At 38.5% G+C, this 22991-nt stretch overlaps 1 protein-coding gene across 1 annotated transcript; it reads left to right on the top strand.

Annotated features, from left to right (window-relative positions):
* ppp1r14aa (protein phosphatase 1, regulatory (inhibitor) subunit 14Aa) lies at window positions 1-20320 on the top strand. Its single transcript, XM_088321536.1, has 4 exons — window positions 1-217; window positions 10398-10478; window positions 10627-10659; window positions 16993-20320. Exons 1-4 carry the CDS (start codon window positions 11-13, stop codon window positions 17161-17163), a joined length of 492 nt encoding a protein of 163 aa, XP_088177662.1. The 5' UTR covers window positions 1-10; the 3' UTR covers window positions 17164-20320.
* Window positions 20321-22991: the final 2671 nt, after the last annotated feature.

Here is a 22991-nt window from a genome sequence, read left to right as displayed (position 1 = left end):
CAGAGGAGACATGGCAGCCGAGCGGACCGATACGGCATTGGGAGAAAGTGGGGACGCTCGTTTAATAGACCAAGAGGACGCGTTTGAGGAGCAGGTCGGGCGTATTCCGAAAAGACATGCCCGGGTTACGGTCAAATACAACCGGAAAGAACTGCAAAGACGTCTCGATGTGGAGAAGTGGATCGACGAGCGCCTGGACGCTCTCTACGCCGGTCAGGTGGGTCAGCTGAGAGAGCGTATGGAAATAGATCGCATTTGTCCGTTTCAATTCAAAATCATGGTTTTTGGGGGGAGAAAATAGCGTTTCTTTTTCTTTTTTTTATCGTTTGGTGAATTCATTGTATCTAGTTCAGGGGTCTCCAGATTTTTTCAAACCGAGAGCAACCTTTTGTAACTAATTAGCGCAAAGGGCACCCGCTTTGATATACATTTTTAAAAAAAAAAAAAAAACTTATCTTCTACTACTTACTATGTGATTACTATATTCTTAACAAGTTATTTATTGGAAGGGGAGAGAGATAGAGAAAGAGAGAGAGAGAGAGAGAGAGAGAGAGAGAGAGAGAGAGAGAGAGAGAGAGAGAGAGAGAGAGTGAGAAAGAGAGTGAGAGAGAGAGAGTGGCTTAAAGAATGAGAAAGAGAGAACAAGAGAGTGACATAAAGAATGAGAGAGTGAATAAAAAGAATGAGAGCGAGAGAAAGAACAAGAGATTGACATAAATAATGAGAGAAAGTGAATAAAAAGAATGAGAGCGAGAGAAAGAACAAGAGAGTGAAATAGGGAATGAGAGAGAGAGAGTGAATAAAAAGAATGAGAGCGAGAGAAAGAACAAGAGAGTGAAATAGGGAATGAAAGAGAGAGAGTGAATAAAAAGAATGAGAGCGAGAGAAAGAACAAGAGATTGACATAAATAATGAGAGAGAGTGAATAAAAAGAATGAGAGCGAGAGAAAGAACAAGAGAGTGAAATAGGGAATGAGAGAGAGAGAGTGAATAAAAAGAATGAGAGCGAGAGAAAGAACAAGAGATTGACATAAATAATGAGAGAAAGTGAATAAAAAGAATGAGAGCGAGAGAAAGAACAAGAGAGTGAAATAGGGAATGAGAGAGAGAGAGTGAATAAAAAGAATGAGAGCGAGAGAAAGAACAAGAGAGTGAAATAGGGAATGAGAGAGAGAGAGTGAATAAAAAGAATGAGAGCGAGAGAAAGAACAAGAGATTGACATAAATAATGAGAGAGAGTGAATAAAAAGAATGAGAGCGAGAGAAAGAACAAGAGAGTGAAATAGGGAATGAGAGAGAGAGAGTGAATAAAAAGAATGAGAGCGAGAGAAAGAACAAGAGAGTGAAATAGGGAATGAGAGAGAGAGAGTAAATAAAAAGAATGAGAGCGAGAGAAAGAACAAGAGATTGACATAAATAATGAGAGAGAGTGAATAAAAAGAATGAGAGCGAGAGAAAGAAAAAGAGAGTGAAATAGGGAATGAGAGAGAGAGAGTGAATAAAAAGAATGAGAGCGAGAGAAAGAACAAGAGATTGACATAAATAATGAGAGAGAGTGAATAAAAAGAATGAGAGCGAGAGAAAGAACAAGAGAGTGAAATAGGGAATGAGAGAGAGAGAGTGAATAAAAAGAATGAGAGCGAGAGAAAGAACAAGAGATTGACATAAATAATGAGAGAGTGAATAAAAAGAATGAGAGTGAGAGAAAGAACAAGAAATAGGGAATAAGAGAGAGAGAGTGAATAAAAAGAATGAGAGAGATGGATAAAGAAAGAAATAACGAGAGAGTGAAAGAAAGAACAAGAGAGTGAGTGAAAGAAAAAAGCAAGAGAGAGTGAAAGAAAGAATGAGAAAGAGAGCAGAAGAAAGAATAAGAAAGTCAGTTAAAAAACAAACAAGAGAGAATGGAAAAAAGTACAAGAGAAAGAATGAAAGAAAGAATGAGAGAGAAGTGAAAGAAATAATGAGAGAGAGAGAGGGAGGGAGAGAGTGAAAGAAATGACAAGAGAAAGAGAAAGAAAGAACAAGAGACAGAATGAAAGGAAGGAAGGAGAGGGCCTCAAGGGAGAGTGAGAGAGTGAAAGAAAGAAAGAACAAGAGAGAAAGAATGAGAGAGAAAGGGTGAATAAAAATGAGAAAACAAGAAAAAAGGGAAATTAAGAATGAGAGAGAGAGTGAATAAAAAGAATGAGAGCGAGAGATGAAGAAAGAAAGAAAGAAAGAAAGAAAGAAAGAGAGTGAAAGAAAGAACAAGAAAGAGCAAAAGAAAGAAAGAGAGAGTGAAAGAAAGAACAAACGAGAGAGAGAATGGAAAAAAGTACAAGAGAAAATGACCAAAAGAATGAGATGGAGAGTGAATGAAAAAATAGAGAGTGAAAGAAAGGACAAGAGAGAGAGAAAGAAAGAACCAGAGACAGAGAGAAATCAAGAACAAGAGAAAGAAAGAATGAGAGAGAAAGGGTGAAGAGAAAACGAGAGAACAAGACAGAGTAAAAAAAGAAAGAGAGAGGGAGAAAGAGAAACGGAGAGAGATGTAATAAAAAATGAGAGAGAGAGAGAGAGAGAGAGAAAAGAGTGAAAGAAAGAATGAGAAAGATAAAGAAAAAAAGGAGAGAGAAAGAAAAAGAGAAGTTAGAGGTATTGTAAAGTTGACTTAGTCAACCATAAAAAAAAAGACTACAAAATCACTGGTGAGCTTTTTTCATCTCAGGTTTGCGGGCTTCAGTTTGGGGACCTCTGATCTAGTTGGTTTTTGACATAACAGCCCTGACTACCCTGCAACCAGTGTTGGGCACGTTAGTGAAAAACAATCATCAGTTACAGTTATTAGTTACTTCATTTAAAAAGTAAGTCAATTAACTCCCGGACTCGACTTCACCGCCAGGCTTGTCGTGGCACCACCATCTGCGATGTGTCTTGGTCAAGTACAGCCTGGCAGTCCTCATCCCCCTCCAGCCGTTATTTTTTTTCTACTCCCCCATGAGAAGCAGATAGTCCTGGTTTCCATGGTTACCAGTAGCATAAGCAGCCTCCTGATCTGACCAAGATACAGCACCTTCATCATATGGTCACCGTTGTTTTGTGGTCTGAAGCCAGACTATTTTTGGACACATCCCATCACTAGTGGCTTTCACAATTTTTTTCAAAAACAAATATATTTTGCTTTTGTGACGGATTAAAGGCTCAAAGGCACTTTGTCCAATAAAAGACTTTGCGATTTGTAAAAAAATAATAGTATTGTTTAAATAATAGTATTGTTTAAATAATTTACATAAATAAACTCATAAATACATTTTATATAATAGTTCCATTAAAAACACAAAAATAAGTTTTTCAATAAAACAGTTTCATTGTGTAATATTTCACCACTAGATGGCACTGTGTTGTATGGTGCACTGCACAGCGTGGCGGCATCATGCCAAACAAAAATAGTGGTGACCTAAGCTAGGATTCCACTGTGCCAAAGAAATACAAATTTCTTCACCTATTAGTTTTTAGAAAAAAATAAAAATTCGAAAAAAAATTGTACCACCGGGAGGCACTAAACTTTACACACTGTTCCTTTAAAAACACCCCAATAAATATGATGTAAAATGAAGACGTACTCACTTTTACAAAGCACCCAAATTACTGACACCAAATAGTAGTGCGTTACTCTGAAGCTGACTATATAGTTACAAATTACCTTAGATACTTGCATAAGAGCCGACCCCCTAAAACTGCTTGAAAACAGACACCTGATAAAAAAATATAGAAGAAAACACGCAAACATTATGGGAGGGGTACACGATAATTAATGGAGTTGGTTATCAAGTCAAGTCATGTTTATTTGTGACGCCCTTAATCACAAAGAGTCTCAAAGAGCTTCAAAGACTATTGCAAACTACAAACTATTATGGCACCATCCCCTGATCTAAAACCCAATACAACAAAATACTACAAAAATACTACAGATATAAAACAAATAATCTACTTTCGAAATGCAATAAAAACACTACAGAAATACTACAGCTATACAACGAACATTCTTATATGGAATTACTACAAAATACAACAGAGATAGTACAAAAACACTAAGAAAAAATAATGCCACAGTACTACTAGAAAAATAATGTAATAATACAAAAATACTACAAAAATACTACAGGTACATTAGTATTTCTGGAGTCAAATTTTTATTGAAGTTCTGTAGTTTTTTTTGTCATGTTACTGTAGTATTTTTGTACTATTTGTACTTTTGTATGAAATTGATTAAAATGATTCTAAGCATTCATCTATAATGACTTTTTTATGTATTAGTAGCAATAGTTGGTCTCTCTCAGGATGGTATGCAATGTTCCCTCTAATTTTCCCTGGGTCTGAGCGTTCACACAAAGTCGGTGAGTAGGAACGCTTGAAACAACAGTGAGCAACGGCAATCCCAAGCGTGGCAACTAAGTCATTATCAAACATGTCCAAAACTTGACATCACGTTACATTAGGCTGAGTTTCCGGCAATGCAAATTTTTTTTTCACTTTTGAATGAATTGACTAATGTACGACTGCAAAGGTTGTACGGCCTACAAACGTCATTTGTTTTTACAACAATTCTTTCACAAGATTTCTATTTCTTTTTTTTCCTGGTATCTTTTGTGGCATAATACTAACATTTTTGGGGGGTTATTTATTGGTTGCACGATACACAACTGTATTTAATCAAATTTTTTAGCGGAAGTTCAATGTTGGCAACAAGATTGACTTGGTATAATTGGAAATTATTTGAATGCAACACAAACTTTTTCTTCTTTTTCCCTGTTTTTTCAATTTTTTTAATCCCTTTTAAAAAAATCTCATTGTGTTTATTCTTTCCTAGCTCTTACTTTTTTCTTTTTGTTCACTATTTACTTTTTTTCCTTTTCTTTTTTTCTGGGTTTTTTCAGAAACGTTCCTTCTTTTTCTCTTCCTTTTGTTTCTTTTTTTCTCAGCTTTTCACTTTTCATTTTGGTATTTTTTTCTTTTTTGTTGTATTCGCCCTTCCTTTAAGTCATTTTGTGCATAATTTTACATAATATTTGGTCATATAAGGATGAAAGAAGCAAAAACAACCTGAAGAGCCGTTTAGGACCCGAAAGAGCCGGTTCCTTTTAGTGAGCCGAGCCGAAGAAGCCGGTTCTCGTAGAAACTCTGAAAACTCACACACGCAGATTTGAGGGAACATTGCGCTGGCTATATTTCTTGTGCGCTGAGAATGTGCAGGCAGTGCGCGATTGCGCACGCGCGCAGTTTAGAGGGAACACTGATGGTATGTGCAAGGGATGGGAGCACTTAAGATCAGTCGTACGGCTCAACATGAGTACAGGCTGCTGTGATTGTACCGGGGTTTGAGTCAGTACAGTACATTGAGTTCTGAGAGGGTTATGTTGCATTCCTGTGTTTACGTTAATGCCAGTTGAATTAATATTGACTGGTTAAGATTGACAGGTGCGCAAAGGAGTGTCTTCGTGGAAGCACCATGTGTTACTTTTCTTTACTAGACATTTTCCCACGTGATTGAGTTCATTTTTATGGCTGTTTAAGGCCACGGCTTAAAATCCAGAGCGGCTTGTACAAAAACGCTTGCGCATGCAGCTTTAAATCGGGTGCCTCTGGATACGCACGAAAGAACGATAAAGAGAGCAAAAGAAAGAACAAGAAAGTGAAAGAACAAATGAGAGAGAATGGAAAAAAAGAACAAGAGAGAATGAAAGAAAGAATGAGAGGGAGGATGAAAGAAAGAATGAGAGAGAAGTGAAAGGAAGAATGAGAAAGTGAATGAAAAAATGAGAGAGTGTACGAAAGGACTAGAGAGAAAGAGAAAGAAAGAACAGGAGACAGAGTGAAAGAAAGAAGGAGAGAGCACAAGAGAGAGAGTCCACTGTAAAAATAAAACCGCCAACCCTACCTAAAATGTTAACAGCGGATCGAAGGTTGTATGTGACTGAGTGAGTAATTAGCAATCAGTGAACATTGTAGTTCTGTCACAAGCCAGAAACTGAGACAGGACCCAATAGCGTTCGTTTTACTCTGTTTTTATTGAGAAAAAGAGCAGTGCTTGCTTCCACGATCCGATGATCGTTGGTGACGGGTAGCTCATGGCAGGAACGCGGAAGTGGCACTTCCGTGTCGAGGGAGGGTAGTCGTAGACAGCGAGAAAATCGGTCGATGGCCGGGACAGAGGAGCAAAGGCAGTAACGAGTCCAAAACAGGTCGGCAACAGGTATCAGGCAGGAAAAAACAGGGCATGATAATGTCGGATAGTACAAAGCTTTCCTAGCTGAAAGCATAGGTTCGCAGACGATCTGACAGCTTCCTCTTGGAAGACGGGGGTTTAAAAAGAGTCAGGAAGCCAATCAGCGACCAGGGCTGTTGGCGCCAATGGGGCAGTCGCAGGTGCCCCGAATCATCAAACATGACAAGTTCAGGATCTGTATTTGGTGAGTAGTGGAATAACGCACTGAATACTATCTATAAGGCATTACAGTAGTACAGTACTTGTTACCAATGTTGGAAATAACGTCGTTAAAAATAACAGAGTAATACAACTAAATTCTTTCTACTGACGGTCAAAAGCGGTTCGTCACTTTAGCTGCAAAACGCCAACCGCGGCGGTTTTTCTCTCTCTTCCGAGTTGTTTGCGTCACATCTTTTCAGATCATGCCACCGCGACTACCATATAGTGGGATAGTGATTGCAAATACAGTATCTACTAATGAGTTGGAGAAAAATCAAAATGGTGGTACGCAATTTACTTGTGTTGTTCGCCATTGAAACGGGGCTGTGAGCCGTCTCCTGGAACCACCAATCAAGAGCCGGTTCCCTTCGAGACGCTATTTTTCTCTTGTCATAGGTCAAAATGCTTTTTTTCAGGTATTATGTGCTGTTGACTTTGAATTTGTTGACTATCAAAAAATAAAATGTTAAAACTGTATTGTATTTTATATTTCTTTCTTTGTAAATTTAAAATGATTTTAATGGATGTTTCTGTGTTTATCATTGTTAGCATATAAGTGTAAATTTTGCTTCATTTCTCCCCTTTTTAGGCGATCCGTTCTAATACATAATAAATGCAAATATATGGGTTAAACAACAAAAACAACCTAAAGAGCCATTTGGGAACCAAAAGACCCGGCTCTTTTTAGTGAGCCAAGCCAAAAAAGCCGGTTTTCTCCAAAAAGTCGGCATTCCCATCTCTACAACTGACCATTCCAGTTAGATTTCATTTGTTATACTCACTTTATATTGTGAACTGCTGATTGTTATTTTATTTTATTGTTGACTGTTTCTTTTTGTTGCACTTTAAGTGTAGTATAAATCGGTTGCTGTTGAAATGCAATAAATAATACAAGGTTCCATGTTTGTTCTGTTCAGAAAAGTTCTTTGACATACGACTTCTTCTTAAAGTAGCGGAAATAGTTACTTTCCCCGGTAACGAGTCACTATTACTATAGAGTAACTCAGTGACTCGCTCGGTTACTTTTTGGAAGAAGTAGTGAGTCACTCTAACTAATGACTTTTTAAAGTAACACGCCCAAAACTGCTTGTTACCAAGAAAAGTAATTGAGTTCCGGGAAGGCAATTCCCCGCATTGTCTCGAAGCCATCGAGAGTTGCGAGAGTTCAGAAAGGTTGGGGGGGGTTGTACTTAATATTGACGCCTCCTTACAAGGCCAAAAACCATGACCCATTTTCCACATTTGTGTGAGGAGTGATTTCCTAACATGGACTGTGTGCGGAGCGTTTAAAGTATAGGAAAATAAACAAGAGGATTGTCGACACCGAGAGATCATAATCAAGTGTGCATCAAAGCTCTTAACGTAGCTGCCATTTAGATCCGAATTCCGATGATGTGCACTAAAAACTTCCTCTTGTACTCAGGATAAGGGGTCACACTCATTTGAGCTGGGGGCCACATGCTAGAAAAAAAAAGTCTCGCCGGGGCCAGAGTCGAGAGAAAGAGAGAAAGAAAAAGCAAAAGAGAAGAAGAAACAGAGGAAGAATAAAGACAGAACAAGAGAAAAAGGAGAGAGAAAGGATAAAAGAGAAAAGAGAGAGAGAGAGAGTGGGAGAAAGAGAGAAAAAAGAAAGAGACAACAGAAGACAACCAAATTTATAAAGAATGAAAGCAAATGTGAGAAAGAGAGAGAAAAGAGAGAGAGAGAAAAAGAGAAAGAACGCACAAGAGAAAGGAAGAAAAAGAGAGGAAAAAGAAGAAATAGAGAAGGAAAGAGAGAAGGAAAGAGAGAAAGACGGAGAAAGGGAACGAGAGAGACCGAGAGGGAGAGAGAAAAAGAGAGAGGAAGATGGAGAGGGAAAGGAGAGAGAGAAAGGAAGAGACAGAAAAGGGAAGATAAATGAATAGAGAAATAAAGTGTGAAAGAGGGGGATAAAGAGAGAGAGAGAGAGAGAGAGAGAGAAAGAGAGACAAACAAGGAAAGAGCTAATAAAGGAATAGTGAGAAAATAGGGGAGAAGAGAAAGAGAAAAAGAGGTGGAGCGAAAGGGAAGAAAGACAAAAGAGAGACAAGAAGAGACAGAAAAAAATGAAAAGAATAAAGAGAGAGAAAGGTAGAAAAAAGGTGAAGAGGTAGTGAAGAAAAAAAAAAAGAGAATAAAGGGACCCTAACTGTAACCCTAACCCAAAAAAGAGAAATAAATGAGGGGAAGTGGAAAAGAAAGTGACAAAGGAGAGCTAAAGAGAGAGTGAGAGAGAGTGAGAGAGAAAGAGATGATAAAATGACAGAGACAGAAAGAGAGAGAAGGTAAGGAGAAAGAGACACAGACTGAAAAAGAGAGAGAAAAATAATAGGAAGAAAGAAACAAGGAAAGAGAGCGCTTGAAAGAGAGAAAAGGAAAGAAATCAAGAAAGAGAGACAGAAATAAATAATAATAATAATTTCCTTTGTATTGTCATTGTGAGAAAGAGAGTAATTGAAAGAAATAAGGAATATAGTAAACGAGAGAGAGGGAAAGAGTGAACATGAGAAAGAGAAAAGGAAGGGGGATAGAAAGTGAGGAAAAAAGAGAAAGTGAATGAGAGGGAAAAAAGAGAAAGATTGAAAGAAGATAAAGAAAGTTAAAAAAAAGAAAGTAAGAAAAAAGAAAAGAGAGCAGCACAGAGAGAGACCAAGTGAAAAGGCGAGATAGAGATATACAAAGTAGATATGTAAAGTGGACTTATTCAAAAGTGCAGCTCATTTTTCTCAGGCCTGAATAAAACCCTGCATGTTTGACATCCCTGACTCAGGGCTTGTAATGGGATGCGAGGATATAAAGAGGCACTGTATGATACACACAAGTACACATGAATGCATCCCCAAAACTCTTCTCGATGTTCTTTCGGTGGACAAGGGACCATTGAGGAGAAACGTGCACCACGCTCTTTCTCAGAGACACAATAGGACAACGCTCTTTTGTCCAAAAGGACATCAGACCACCGCTATTACACAATATGTCTTTTCTTTTTACTCTCAACTAAAAGTAGAAGAAAAAAGGCCAAATCATATCCCGATGACTGCAAAAACGGAAGTTACAATAGAAATAAGGAGCAAAAGTGTCGGGTTCTGGTGGGCCTCCTTCCACCAGAGGGCGCCAACTGGGTTTGAAAATGAGGACAGGTGTGTGCAATCACCACACACCTTTCTAAGGACATTATGGACAGCGCATGTTGCTAAGTTATTTGCTTTTTCACTGCCACAAAAAAAGGTCCATTTCCTTCTTTCTCTTTCTCTCTTTTCTAACCACCCTCTCATCTTGTTTTCTTTCTTTTTTCACTTTTCCTTTCCATCTTTTTGTAACCCCCCTCTTCTTTTTTCACCTCTCCTTTAATCTTGTTTTATTTCTTTTCTTTTTCCTCCCCTCTTCTCGCCTTTTTTCCACTTCTTTTTTCCACTTTTTCATCTTTTTTTCACCTCTTCTTTCATATTTTTATTTATTTTCTTTTTCTTCCCCTCTTTCACCTTTTTTCACTTTTTTTCCCACTTTTTCATCTTTTTTCACTTCTCCTTTTAATCTTTCTTTTTTGTATCTTTTCCTCTCATCTTTGTTCTTTTTCTTTTCGACTTCTTTTTTTTTCACTTTGTCTTTTCATCTTTTCATTCCTCCCTTTTTTCTTTCTTTTCTTGTTTTCACTTCCTTTTCATCTTTTTCCCCTGCTTTTCATTTTCATCATCTTCTTGCTTTTGCTTTTTTTCACGTCTCCCTTTCTTTTTCCTCTTCTGTTATTTTTTTTCTCCTCTATTGCTTTTCTCTTTTCCACACCTTTTTTTTCACGTTTCCCTTTCTTCTCTTTCTTTTTGGACAGTTGGACCGTTAGGCACGCGAGCTTTCCTGCGAAACCTTTCAAACGTTTGTCTTCCTATCTTGTTTTTTTCCTCCTTATCAGGAGGAAGACATGCCGGAAGAGTTGAATATCGACGATTTAATCGACCTGCCTGACGACTCGGAACGCGTTCAAAAACTGCAGGTACGTCATTTTGCATTCAATCCTATTTACTTAAGAGGAACCAAAAATAATGAAATTGGTGTCATTGATAACATTGATTGATTTATTTTTTTGTTATTCTTGTTTGTTTGTTTGTTTGACTTTATCGTTTATTTGTGTCCTTTGACAGGAGCTACTTCAAGCCTGTAAAAATGACACAGAGGTAATATTTTCTCTTTCCTATTACGTCATTATTAAATTCACTTGACTGTTTTAATCCCACAAGTCCAATTCATTGTACTCAAAGGCCTGCTTTGGCTCACAGAAATGAATATGAAAGTATGTTAAAGGGACAGTGTGTATATTGATAGGTTGGTCGTTTTGGTCGTAACATTTCTCAGAATTCACTGTGTGAATATAACTTGTTTTTATATTCCTAAATATAAAAACAAATTTTCACACACACACACACACACATGAAGTAACGTTTCAATAATCAGTCTAATTGCATCTCTTGTACGTTTATCAGTCTTGTACTCTTTTATTTTGAAGCCGCATTTCCGGTGTATTTTTCTGTTTCCTGTGTGAATAAAGTTAACTACACACACGGGAGGGGCCAGTGCTGCCGAGGTGGTGGTGGCCCCGATGGGCCACCGGACAGTGCTCTTCTGCTTGGGAAATTTATTTACCTTAATGCTTGTTTTTATTTGAGTAATTCTGCCAGCATAGAGTTTATATAAGTTTTAACTTTAACAATATGATGACAACTATATAGATCACTGTATGGTGGTGTGCCACTGAAAAGTGATCAAACGCAAACTATAGTAATTAGGTGACCAAAATGCACCATTTATCTTCATTTTGGCCTAGGTTTTTGGGTACCCATAGCAGCAAGATGGTGGATAAATATGTCAGCTCCCTTAAGGTGAAGCTCATGTTGTACAAAAAAATGCAAATTTCTCAACTTACTACTACTGACTTGTCGTTATAGTTTTTTTACCACTAGGAGGTTCTCAGTAATACAAACTGTCCCTTTAAACCAAAGTGCTAAATTTAGCATTTCATCGTGGGAAATCCTTTTTTAAGACAAATAAAAACATTCTGCTGTGACAAAATTAAAATATCTACATAAAGGATAACGCAGTAGCATAATTCCAGATGATTTCCGGCTTATATTTTGTGAATATGACTTAAAATGAGTACTCTGTTGGCGCGGTCTTCCAAAATAGCAATGGCAGGCTGTGCATTCCCACTTAGGCCTTCAGTAATGCTACACCTGACTCAATCCAACCCATAAACAATTCTATGGCTTTAATTATTCATTGCAAAGTATATAAAAAGCATAATTTCACAAAATGTTACTATTCTTTAGAAATAGAGCCGCATTTTACTCGCCAATCCCTTTTATTCCTGCATTTTTATTTCTCATCCTTCTTTCCTTACTCTAGGATTTCAGTTCAGTTCCATCAAGAAGTTCTTTTCTATCGTCTTCGAAGCTTGTGCTGAAAGTCCAGCCTCGTCTGTCGTATTTCTGACGTGAATTTTCATTCGATTTGGGGATGAATGTTTGTGGTGGTACTTCCATTACCGCCCCCTAGCTGATCATAGTTTGTAAAACCGCTGACGTTTCCTTTAGCCTTCTATAAGGCCCTGGCTCTGCCGACTCGAGATCTGATTGGCTAAACCAACAACGTTATCCACACTTGTGTCACGCCTCAGGGCCTGCAGAACTAATTGAGAAGGCCTCTGGGTAGATTTCTAACAATGGATGAAATGTGATTGGTTAAGTGATTCACATCACACGTGTCCTTTTTTTCAAGGACAGCTTAATAAGTTAAAATCAAAATGTGAATTGTTTAAATATTCTTAGGTTGAGTAATTTGGATTTGACATAACATGAGGCTTGCCTTAGCACGGCAGCGCAGTGGTTAGCGCATGTGCGGCACAGTTCATGTCTTGGGAACCTCCTGCGTGGGTTCAAATCCAGCTCCAGACTTCCTGTGCGGAGTTTGTATGTTCTCCCCGTGCTTGCGTGGGTTTCCTCCGGGCACTCCGGTTTCCTCCCACATTCCAAAAACATGCATTTCAGGTGAATGGGTCGGTCCAAATTTTCCCTAGGTGTAAATGAGCGAGTGAGTTGTCTGTCCCCGTGTGCCCTGCAATTGGCTGGCAACCAGTTCAGGGTGTCCCCTGCCCACTGCCCGATGATTGCTGGGATGGGCTCCAGCACCCCCGCGACCCTACTGAGGATAAGCGGTGTAGCTAATGAGATGAGATGATGAGATGAGAGGCTTGCCTAGAGGGAGCTAACATGATTGTCCGCCATCCTGCTATGGAGATTAAAAAAAATCTTCGCCCTTTTTTCTTTCTGGCTTTGTTTCTTCCTTACTCTTATTTCATTTCTTCCGTTACCTTTATTTTATTTTTTAACCACTTTTCCTTTTTGTTTTCATTTGAAATGATCTGCATTTCACTAGCGCTTTTCAAGTCAATGACTTCCCAAAGCGCTTTACATTGTGCTTCACATTTCCCAATAGCGGCCGTGATCTGTGCAGCCATGTAAGGCGCTAACCTGCTTATTGGGGGTATTGGGGGTTCAGTGTCTTACCCAAGGACACTTCGACATGTAACACGGACAAGCCGGGATTCGAACTGGGATCCCTTAATCCTAAAACGATCGCTCTACCTCCTGAGCTACTGCTGCCCCATTTTTGCTTCTCATTTTTTTTGCTTCCTCATTCGTTTATTTCTTTGTGTCTCTATAGTTTTTTTAATCTTCCTTATATTAGTAGCACTCATTTTTGTTTTTACATGATGTCAGTGTGATCGCAATGCTGTTCTGAAAATAGCTTACAGTGCTGGGTCATTTTGATTTTTTTTATTTTTATTTTATTTTGTGGTTAATTGAGTCTGGTTAACCCTATTCCCAATTACTAACCTGATAGTAACATAGTGATAACATAAGACTGTAGCCCCTTTGTGATAATTACTAACAGAAGGTATTTCTTTGCTTAGTAAAAGGTTGAAGACCCCTGCACTACACAATGCAGTGACCTCTAGTGGTCAAATATTACATTGTCAATTTCAACTAACATTAAGAGTGGGTTGGGGAATTACAGGCTGTATATGCAGGCATTGAGTTATTCTATTGAGATAAAAAAAAGTTATATTTTAATGACTTGATTACAATACTAAATACAGTTGCAATATTGCAGTACTCCAGCTGGAGAGAGTAAAGAGCCAACATGAAAACACAAGTGAACTATTTTCAAAATTGATCAATTCTGCCAGATTGGAGGGTTTACTAGCATGAACTGCCTGTTTAAGATGAGACTCTTGTGTTTTTTTTTTTTTTTTTTGGGTGACAGCAGTGTTTCTCCCATGAATGCCATTTTGGATAGGGTTTTTCCTTATAGTGGAGTCGTGTGTCAGGTTGAAAACGATGTCCGGATGATTTTGGAAACTTTAAAGTTACAATCAGACTCGTTTATTAAAGAAAAGCAAGCACATTGAAACAAGGCAAGACTGCCTTCTTGTAAATTGAAATAAAATACTTCCGCAAACTGGAGTGTCAGATTAATTTGGGATATTAATCTCTGGCTGATATGAGAGTCAAGGAAGATGCAGATTTGATATTTCCAGGAGGCCTCCAGTTACCGCGGGGAGAAAAACGGACCCACTCCTCTGAATGACTCCTCTTTCTCACCTTGGCCCTGTGACCCGATTCTTTTTCTTAGAAGAAGTCAAGCAATTGTAAAAACATACCATGATGAGTTTCCTGTACCCTTCAAAATAAAGACTAAAAGTATGCGTGTTTTTAAACAGAATCATATAAAAGAGTAGAAAAATAGAGAACAGAGAATAAAAAACCGTATGAAAGCAAGTGTATTCCATCAGAGCCATTTGTAACGTGAGTAACTGAGAAAATTACAAATAAATAAATGTAATATACCTTACATCTAGCGTGTTTCTTTTTTTTATACGGTCTTGTGGATTCTGATTGGAAAACACAATAAGGTTTCTGATGGGTTCAGACAGGAAATGTAGTGTTTAATGTTGGTCGCTAGATGTCATTCAAGTATAATACATGATCAATGGAAAATTGAAAATTTGGGAGCCAAACTCCCACAGACGTACCCAGCAGCCTTTAAGTTGTAGATGGTTACCAAAGGAGTTTCGTTCACCTGCTTGATAACAGGAGTCTAACAGTGAGCGTCTGAATTGTAGCTTTTTGGCTTGGGAACCTTATTGTCCTGACCTTGAAGGTGCTTGCTCCTGAGAAAAACTTGAAAGCTGAACTGGTTCTGAGTACAATACGAAATATATAAACGTATAAAGATATACAAACGTATAAAACATAGAATATAGTATAAAAGGTACACTTAGACCATAATTTCCCTAACATAATTAACACTGACGTTGATGGAGAACAACCTGCATTCACTAGGATGTTTTTCAAGGTCATTTTATAACCTCCCTGGAGGGGCTGTCGTCGCACACTTGGAGTAATTTTAGGTGGTGTAAATGTGGCCTGTGCAATCGTTAGACATTTTGAAATGAGGGCTATATAATAAAATGTGACATAACACGAGTAGGTCGACCACTCCTGTTCCCACTTTTCTCCATTTGTGGTTAATGGCTCTGACAGTGGTTCGCTGGAGCTCTACAGCCTTAAGAATGGCTTTTTGACCTTTTCCGGACTGACAGATTTCCATCTTTTTTTTTTCTCATTTCTTCTGGAACTTCTTTGAATCGTGGCATGTCTATTGTTTTTGAGAGTTTGTAACCTATATTTACTTTGTCTAACACATTTCAAGTCATTGCTTGATTCAATACAGGTGATGGTAAACATTTTAGAGTGTGGTCTGTGGAATATAACTCCCAAAACAGTGGTAAGTCACAGTTACTCTCAGAGTTGACAATGTAGGGTAACTACTTTTTATAGTACAACCAGATAGGCCTATTAATTCAACACAGGTGATGGCAAAATATTTTGGGTGTGGCAAATACTTTTTCACGGCGCTTTAGCTGATGCCAAAACGCAGAAATTTGGTTTTCGACACCAACTCAAACTTTAAGTTCACGATTAGTGTGAGCTGTTATGTTTGGCTGAAAGAATCTGTAGGGCAAATAAGCCCATCACAACAACTACACCATTCTTCTTTTTCTCCCTTTTCATTTTTGTCCGCAGACCCGAAAGATGCATCATCTCCCTTTTTTTCTTTTCAAAGACTCTCCTTTTGATTTTATGCTGGATTATTAGACTACGTACACCTTCGTTCCGTCAGGGCCACGATTCCTTTTTTATTTAATGACCACCCTATTGGTTGCACGTTTTTTTTTTATACCACAGACAAAACTCAACATTCTCATTCAACCCTCGTTTAAAGAACTGCGGTGGAATGACTGCGCCCCCTGATGGCCTGTTACCGGACGTACCCAGGTCTCATCACAAAGACCACACATTTTCAGTGGATTACAATAAAGTCTGATAACATGAAGTTTATTTTTCTAAATCATTTCTGACCGTGTGAATCATGATCAATGATGTTACTTGTGTATAACCATGTGTCGGGTTAGGCTATTCATACATGCCAGCTATTCCGTTTTAATTGTTCGTCCTATCAGCCTCAAAACAATTTGGGGTGAGATTGTCTGATTGGCTAAGCAGTCACCCCTTTCCTGCCTGTGTCTGCCTGTGCATCAATAACACTGCTGTCCAAGTTGTATACGTAGCTGGAACAGCTTAAGGAACCTACATTAGTACGCGCAAATTGTTTTAAATTTTGAGTCTCTAAAAGCTTTGTTACAATACTATTTATGTCAGATCAAAGCGGCGCTGCTACGAGCGGCTGCCTTTTCCAGCAGCTGCCCTATTGTTTTATTGTCTGCTCCTATCTTCGGTGTTTTTTCTTCCCGTTTTGACAACTACGCTATGGATTACTTCTATCCTATGGACATGGGTTTTAGCGCACAAAAATGCGTCTAATCAAGGAATCAACTCCTTGCCCTGAAGAATTCTCGTGCCGGCGTGATGAAGGGGCCTATCGTGGAAGAAGAGCCGGAGCTAGCTAAGCGGCTAGCGGCGTTATAAGTCTTCGGTACCATCCGTAATCATGGTAAATGCGAACTCACGACCAAATAAGATCATTGAGTGCTGGTGGAAAACATTGAAGCGCACAGGGAGCACAGTTGCTGTGTTTTGCGGAAACGTGGCTCACGTTTAGCATTCCGGACGCTAACAGGTAGCCACCCGGAGCTACCCGGAGCTATCCGGCTTCAACGCCGCTAAACAGAGACACGAAAGCCGGGGGGAATCGGAGAGGAGGCGGACTTGCTAACACGAGGTGGTGTATCCCTGGATTTTCACAAAGAAAAGATTTCCATCTGCCGCAGGGATGTCGAACTTTTGGACTGGCGTGACGTCATCCACTCCGCTACAAGCACCCCTAGGGCATCATGTTAATCTGTTAATAAACAACTGGGTAGACTGCTGGAAGTGTGAATTTCCCTAGAGGGATGAATAAAGTATCTATCTATCTATGTTCTCCTTCAGAGCTTCAGTAGAGAGCTGGTGGAAAAACTGGAAGGCGTTCACAAGGAGGAAGAGCTGCAGGCTGAAGGCATCGAGCATCCGGTGATCCGCGACAGCCACCATCGCCATGAACCTTATCACTTCAACAACCCTCACCATTTCCACACTCAGGGCCACAACCAAACACTATAATCACACCTCCTCAGACACCTCTGTATGGTAGAGACTTCAAAAACCCAAAATTGACTGCCATCACTCATGAATTTGTCTACATAGTTTAATAAAGTCATTCAAATGGTCATGTAAAACACTGGTCCGCAAACTTTTCTGTACCATGGACCAGGTAAATGTCTGATATTTTCACAGCTGAGCCATATGATAACATTAGTACTACTAGTAATAATAATATTAATAGTAGTAGGCTTGAATCCATTGATAGATAGATACTTTATTCATCCCCGTAAGGAAATTCACACTTCCAGCAGTATCCTTGTGTTGAAAAATAAAATAATAAAAAAAAGATATAGAATACAAAAATACCCAATATAACGTTTTGCTATAGAGTATTTAAATAGTGCTATGGAAAATACACACTGTAATAAAAATAGGGTAATATGCAAATGTGGGGGTGGGGTTTAATGTGGGCTTTTACTTCCCCGGGTGGAGTTAAAGAGCCTCATGGCATGAGCAAGAAATTATCTCCTTAGTCTGTCCGTGGAACAAGACTGTGACAGCAGTCTGTCGCTGAAGCTGCTCATCTGTTTGGAGATGATGCTTTATAGTGGATGTAAGGAATTGTCCATGATTGACCGCAGCTTTTTCAGTGCCCGTCTCTCAGCTACAGTTGTCAGGCTGTCTAGCTCTGTGCCCACAACAGAGCCCGCCTTCCTCACCAGTTTATTAAGACTAGAGACATCCTGTGAAGCCATTATATCACTAGGGATTTGGATCTGTTTTTCTCAACTAGACCCAAAAGTGGGTCGCGGAGCTTTTGTCATGGCAAAATGATGCCAAGAAAATAACTGCAGTTTTGATTATACTCCTTAACAGTAGATGGTGATAATGGCCTGCAAATTAGATGGCACCCGTCAATTCACACCTCAGAAAACGACTGCTAAAGTTTGTTTACACATGTTGAGCATGGACAAACGCAGATACAGTGGAGACTATATGAGATACAGATTTTATTATATTGAAGACAGCTACTAAAGTGAAGCGTTTTGGGGACAGTGTATTATTTGACCTCTAGATGTTGCTGTATTGTGTAGTACAAGTGTTTGAAAGCACAGGGAAAAATTCAAACAGCACAGAGTCAATAACCAAACCAAGCTTTTATTTTTGTTTTTTTGTTTTTGTTTTTTAACCGTAGTAAGATGGCCAACAATTAAGATGATACTTATGTCAGGTCATATAATTGCAAACTTTTCAACTTATAAGCATTTAAAAACATGTTCATATGTATTATGTGTATTTTTGATTTATTATTTAAATCAATATTGTTAATTAAGTCTCAGTAGCTAGACTAGTAGTCACTAAATAATTCTTACTGTTCCTTTTTTTTAAATTGAATATCATTACTTTGAAGACCTCTTGTTTTTTCTGGTCATTGTTTCAAAATAATTGCGAATACTACAATCACAGGTTTAAAAGGCACAATGTTTTCAATACATTTCACCTCCCCTGCCCCTACATTTATGGTGTGTGGCCAAGTCAGACTAGTTGAAAACCACAATTCTCATCATTACCCTGTTTTTACTCACGGTACCACAACGTACCTTATCTTGGCTGAACTATTTCCCACACTGCTCCATTACAACATTTTACGTTGTGGTACAATTAAAAATAGTGTGATTATGAGATTGAATCGAATTCCTTTTCCTTTGTTGGCTACGATCCCAGTGGTCTAAGAGTTGATATTTGGCGCTCTTATCCCTGTGATCTGAGTTTGATTCCCGGTGGATCCAATGCTTAGCAGATGAGGTCATCCGTATTTATCGAATCATTGATCCTTGTTCAAATACGGTAATATACCACCATAAAACCTCTTGTATTGCACATCCAAACATTGAGCATTTTAGGGGTAAAAATAAATGCAGAAACACGAATAAATATGGAGTGAGCAAAAAATAACGCTCTGTACCGGTCCATGGCACCGGAGTTGCTGACCACTGATGTAAAACATATATTTTGCCTCTCATCTACATGACGGGTACAGCAAGATAAACTAGTAGCTGATAAGTTTGTAGTTTAGTAGACATATAACATCAGGAGAGAAGACAACAATGAATTTTGAACTTTCAAAGAGAACAAGAGGACTGTACCCAAACCCTCAAAATTTAAAATACCAATCTGTTCTAAAGGTCCTTCTCTGTTCCCTTTGTCTCTTAATAAATCTTGGTGGGGAAAAAAAGAGATCCGCACACCGAAAAGATGTGGGTATCAAGGAACAGCAACAGGATTGGCCAGTAGTGACAATGAGATCAACTGGATAATAGTCAAAATAACAGACAACCCCGTCATCCAATACCATCATCTTTGCATGTGTCCAATTTTAAAACAGAAACGGGGTGAATAAACGTATCATCTACCCACTTATCACTGATCTTTCAAAGTAAAACTTAGTCCAGTCTCCATTTTGTGATATAAAAAAACCTGTTTGATATGACTTTGTATGGCTTTAGATTTTAAAATTTGTTTGCATTGTTTAAAGAATAATTTTACAAAATTGATCCCTACAATTCACAAAGACGCGTGACAAAAAAACACAAACCTAAAGGGACAGTGTGAATTATTGAGCGCCTCCTAGTGGTAAATAATCATTCATAAAAAAAAGAAGTTTTTAAATAATAAGCAAAAATACATGAACTCATATAAACATAGATCTTTTCAAATACAAAGTTGAGAAATTAGCATTTATTTGACCTAACATGAGCCTCACAATTGTCAACCATCTTGCTGCTATGGGTACCCAAAACCCTCAAAAGTTTTGGCAAAAAAGAGAAGTAAATTGGCCGGCTTTGGTCACTGAGTCTCTGTGGTTTGTATTGTGCTATTTAGTACTCGGTTCCGCTTGTACTATACAAGGCACGTCTAGTAGTCGAATAATACACACTGTCCCTTTAACAATTGGAGTAAAACTGAAGTCCTCACAATGATGCATTCAAATATAGTAACTCATTCAACACCGTACCTGTATCAAGTAGTGGATATTTAGAGGAGACTGAAATCCTTCATCATAGTATTTTGTGTATTGACTTCTGTACATTCACATTGTCTTCTTCTAAAGAGTTATTGTTTTTGGTATTATATACTGACGGAAAGTTTCTCACAATAAAGAAGTCAACCCTTATGTTTTCTAGTGTTTCCTCGCATTTTTGAAATATGAATGGCGAAGCAAAGTTCTTTTTATCAATACAGTAATCCCTCAATTTTTCCAGGGGTTGTGGTCTAAAAACATCACACAGTACTCAAAACCTGCGAAGTAGAAAACATTTAATTGTTATTTATAAATGACTAAAGAACAAATCCAATTTACAGGCTCAAGTATTTGTTTAACGAATAAAAGGACTTGCGCTTAACAAACGTTTATAAACGATTTACTTTGCATGATACTTTGCCGCCATCATGTGGAGGTTATGGAAAACGAAATTTACCTTCCGGTTCTGCCCCACAGAAATCATACATCTTTGAAAAATTGCCAAAGACGAACAAGTTTACCAGGTATACAGACGCTGCCCTACTTACGAACGAGTAACGTTCCGGACGATCGTTCGTAAGTTGCTTCAGTGCTATATTTTGTATGTTGAAGGTTTATATAAGTATGTTCAAGGCTTGTATAATTAACCGGTATTGTTTTTTATTAAAATAAACATTTCATAAAATAATATGCTCTATAAAGCTAAGTTTAACTTACTTGAAGCCTCAAGAGTTAGGCGACTTCCTCCTCCATGGTAAAGTGGCCCAAAAAAAAGCGATCCAACCATTTTCTCAACAGCATCAGGCTTTCTTATTCCACTTTCATTTCAAATGAAACAGCTCGCCTCTTCTTTACACTTTACACCAACTATATTGAATGAATGCACGATATATTTAAAAATAAAAATGTCAAAGTTCTTAACGCGCTGGATATTCAGTATAGACCCACATGAAGAGAAAGCGGTTTTCTTCTTCGGGGTGGATTCTGGTTGAGCTCTCACAGCGCCACACGCCGGTAGCGTTGGAAAGAAGCACTGCAATACGGTCCTGTACTCAGAAAAAGGTGCACAACACAAAATTTAACTTACAGCAATGTCCAAAGGTTTCAGGTCATCAAAAAAATGTTCGTATCTACCATTTTTCGGAACTCGAATGTGCGTTAGTAGGGGAGCATCTGTACTTTAGAAGTTCAACTTTGTTGGCGATGGAAAGCATCTTCTTCTGTTTGGCCAATCGGAATGCAGAACGCAATGCACGATGAAAGTCCGCAAAGTAGCAAAACCGCGATGTGTACTTAAAAAGTTGAAAGGAAACTATTTTCTCAACTATGTGTTAGCAATGTCCAACTGAGTTCCAAGAGCCCTTATGTTTTATATTCCATTTATCTTAGATGCTTTTCTTACTTTTGTCAGGTGTGTTTGGGGCGGAACGAACCCCCAAAATGATGAAAAAGAAGAGTTTATTCGAGCGCATCTAAGAAATTCCATGTACTTGCACACAAATCATGTGTTACTCTACCGCCAGGGGTCAGCAATAAATGATTGGTGAAAAATTAATGCCATTAATTGCGAACAATTAATGGAATGGTTGCTTAAACTCATAAATCCATTTATTGCAAAATTTAAATAATTAGCAATTATTGCGACCCATTAATTGCGAAAATATTCGGGCTCATATTACCTATGAAAACCGTAGATATCAACGTTATTTAACAACGGCAATGCTTTTCTAAGAAATTTTTAGCGAAAATTTATTACCTTTGCACATATTTTTATTTCAAAACCTCAATTTTTGACGATGATTTTGAAGTAAGGCCGGCCTTATATTCGGGGAAACACGGTAGCTGTACGTACGTAGTGTGGTTGCAAAGCAGCTTTTTATTGGTCGGGACAAAATCGGGCTTGTTGATTGGCTCACGTTTTGCCTCAAGCACGTACGTCGTGGATGCACATACGCACACGTTGTACACCACTACTACTACGCTGTATTGATTGTAATCTTCGCACGGTTATGGGACCGAAGGAAAAAATGGTTAGAGAGTACTTCACGCAGATTGATGTCGTCAACGGCAAATGGCGCTGCTCATGTGGCGCCGAGCGCATCCAACGGCGCAACACCGGTTGGAGCAATTTGGAAAGCCACATTAAAAGTCAGCACTTGAAGAAAGAAAGTGATGCAAAGAAGCAGGAGTCATCCAATCCTGGATCGATAGAAAATTTCCTGTCGTCACCGGCTAGTATACCATTAAATTACCAATTAATGGCTAGAAATCCAATAAATACCCATTAATTGGCCTTGCCGCGAAAAAATTAACATTAATTTTTTCGCACTTAAATATTTATTTTTTTTCCAAAAATCAATTACTGATGACCCCTGTCTACCGCCATCTCTTGGCTTAGTCATGATTGCAGCCTTGAGTTTTGAAATGTCGCATCTCACCTTTTTCATACAAGTGCCCTTTGAGACTTTTGACTAATATGACTTAATTAATTCACAAAGACAAACACATTAACATCAACAGTCCTTTTATTACACAAAATCGGAGTTTTAATCATCATTTTGACTCTGATCTTATTTTTTTCCACTTAAGAAGACTACGCTGCTGCTGAGGGGAATGTGTTCCTGGAATGACTGGCTTATACAGGAACCTCAAAGAATCGGTAAACCTGAGTGCAGAATTTACGTTAAAAGTGTGCTGAATTTTGGTCTTCCATCTATCCCTTATCTGCACCGCTTATCCTCAGTAGGGTCGCGGGGGTCCTGGAGCAGATCTCAGCTAGCTACGGGAAGTGGGCAGGAGACACCCTCAACTGGTTGCCAGCCAG

This window comes from Urocampus carinirostris, chromosome 17, assembly GCF_059441175.1.
Source record: "Urocampus carinirostris isolate Australia breed hairy pipefish chromosome 17, RoL_Ucar_1.0, whole genome shotgun sequence".
NCBI classification, from domain to species: Eukaryota; Metazoa; Chordata; class Actinopteri; order Syngnathiformes; family Syngnathidae; genus Urocampus; species Urocampus carinirostris.
Note: the sequence above shows the minus strand (reverse complement) of the source record. Positions and strands in the feature narration are given on the sequence as shown.

Excerpts from the sequence above, each read along its gene's own strand:
- ppp1r14aa (XM_088321536.1), top strand. The coding sequence starts at position 11 with ATGGCAGCCGAGCGGACCGATACGGCATTGGGAGAAAGTGGGGACGCT. Across the intron at positions 218-10,397 it reads ACGCTCTCTACGCCGGTCAG|GAGGAAGACATGCCGGAAGA; the intron begins GTGGGTCAGCTG and ends CCTCCTTATCAG. Across the intron at positions 10,660-16,992 it reads CCTGTAAAAATGACACAGAG|AGCTTCAGTAGAGAGCTGGT; the intron begins GTAATATTTTCT and ends GTTCTCCTTCAG.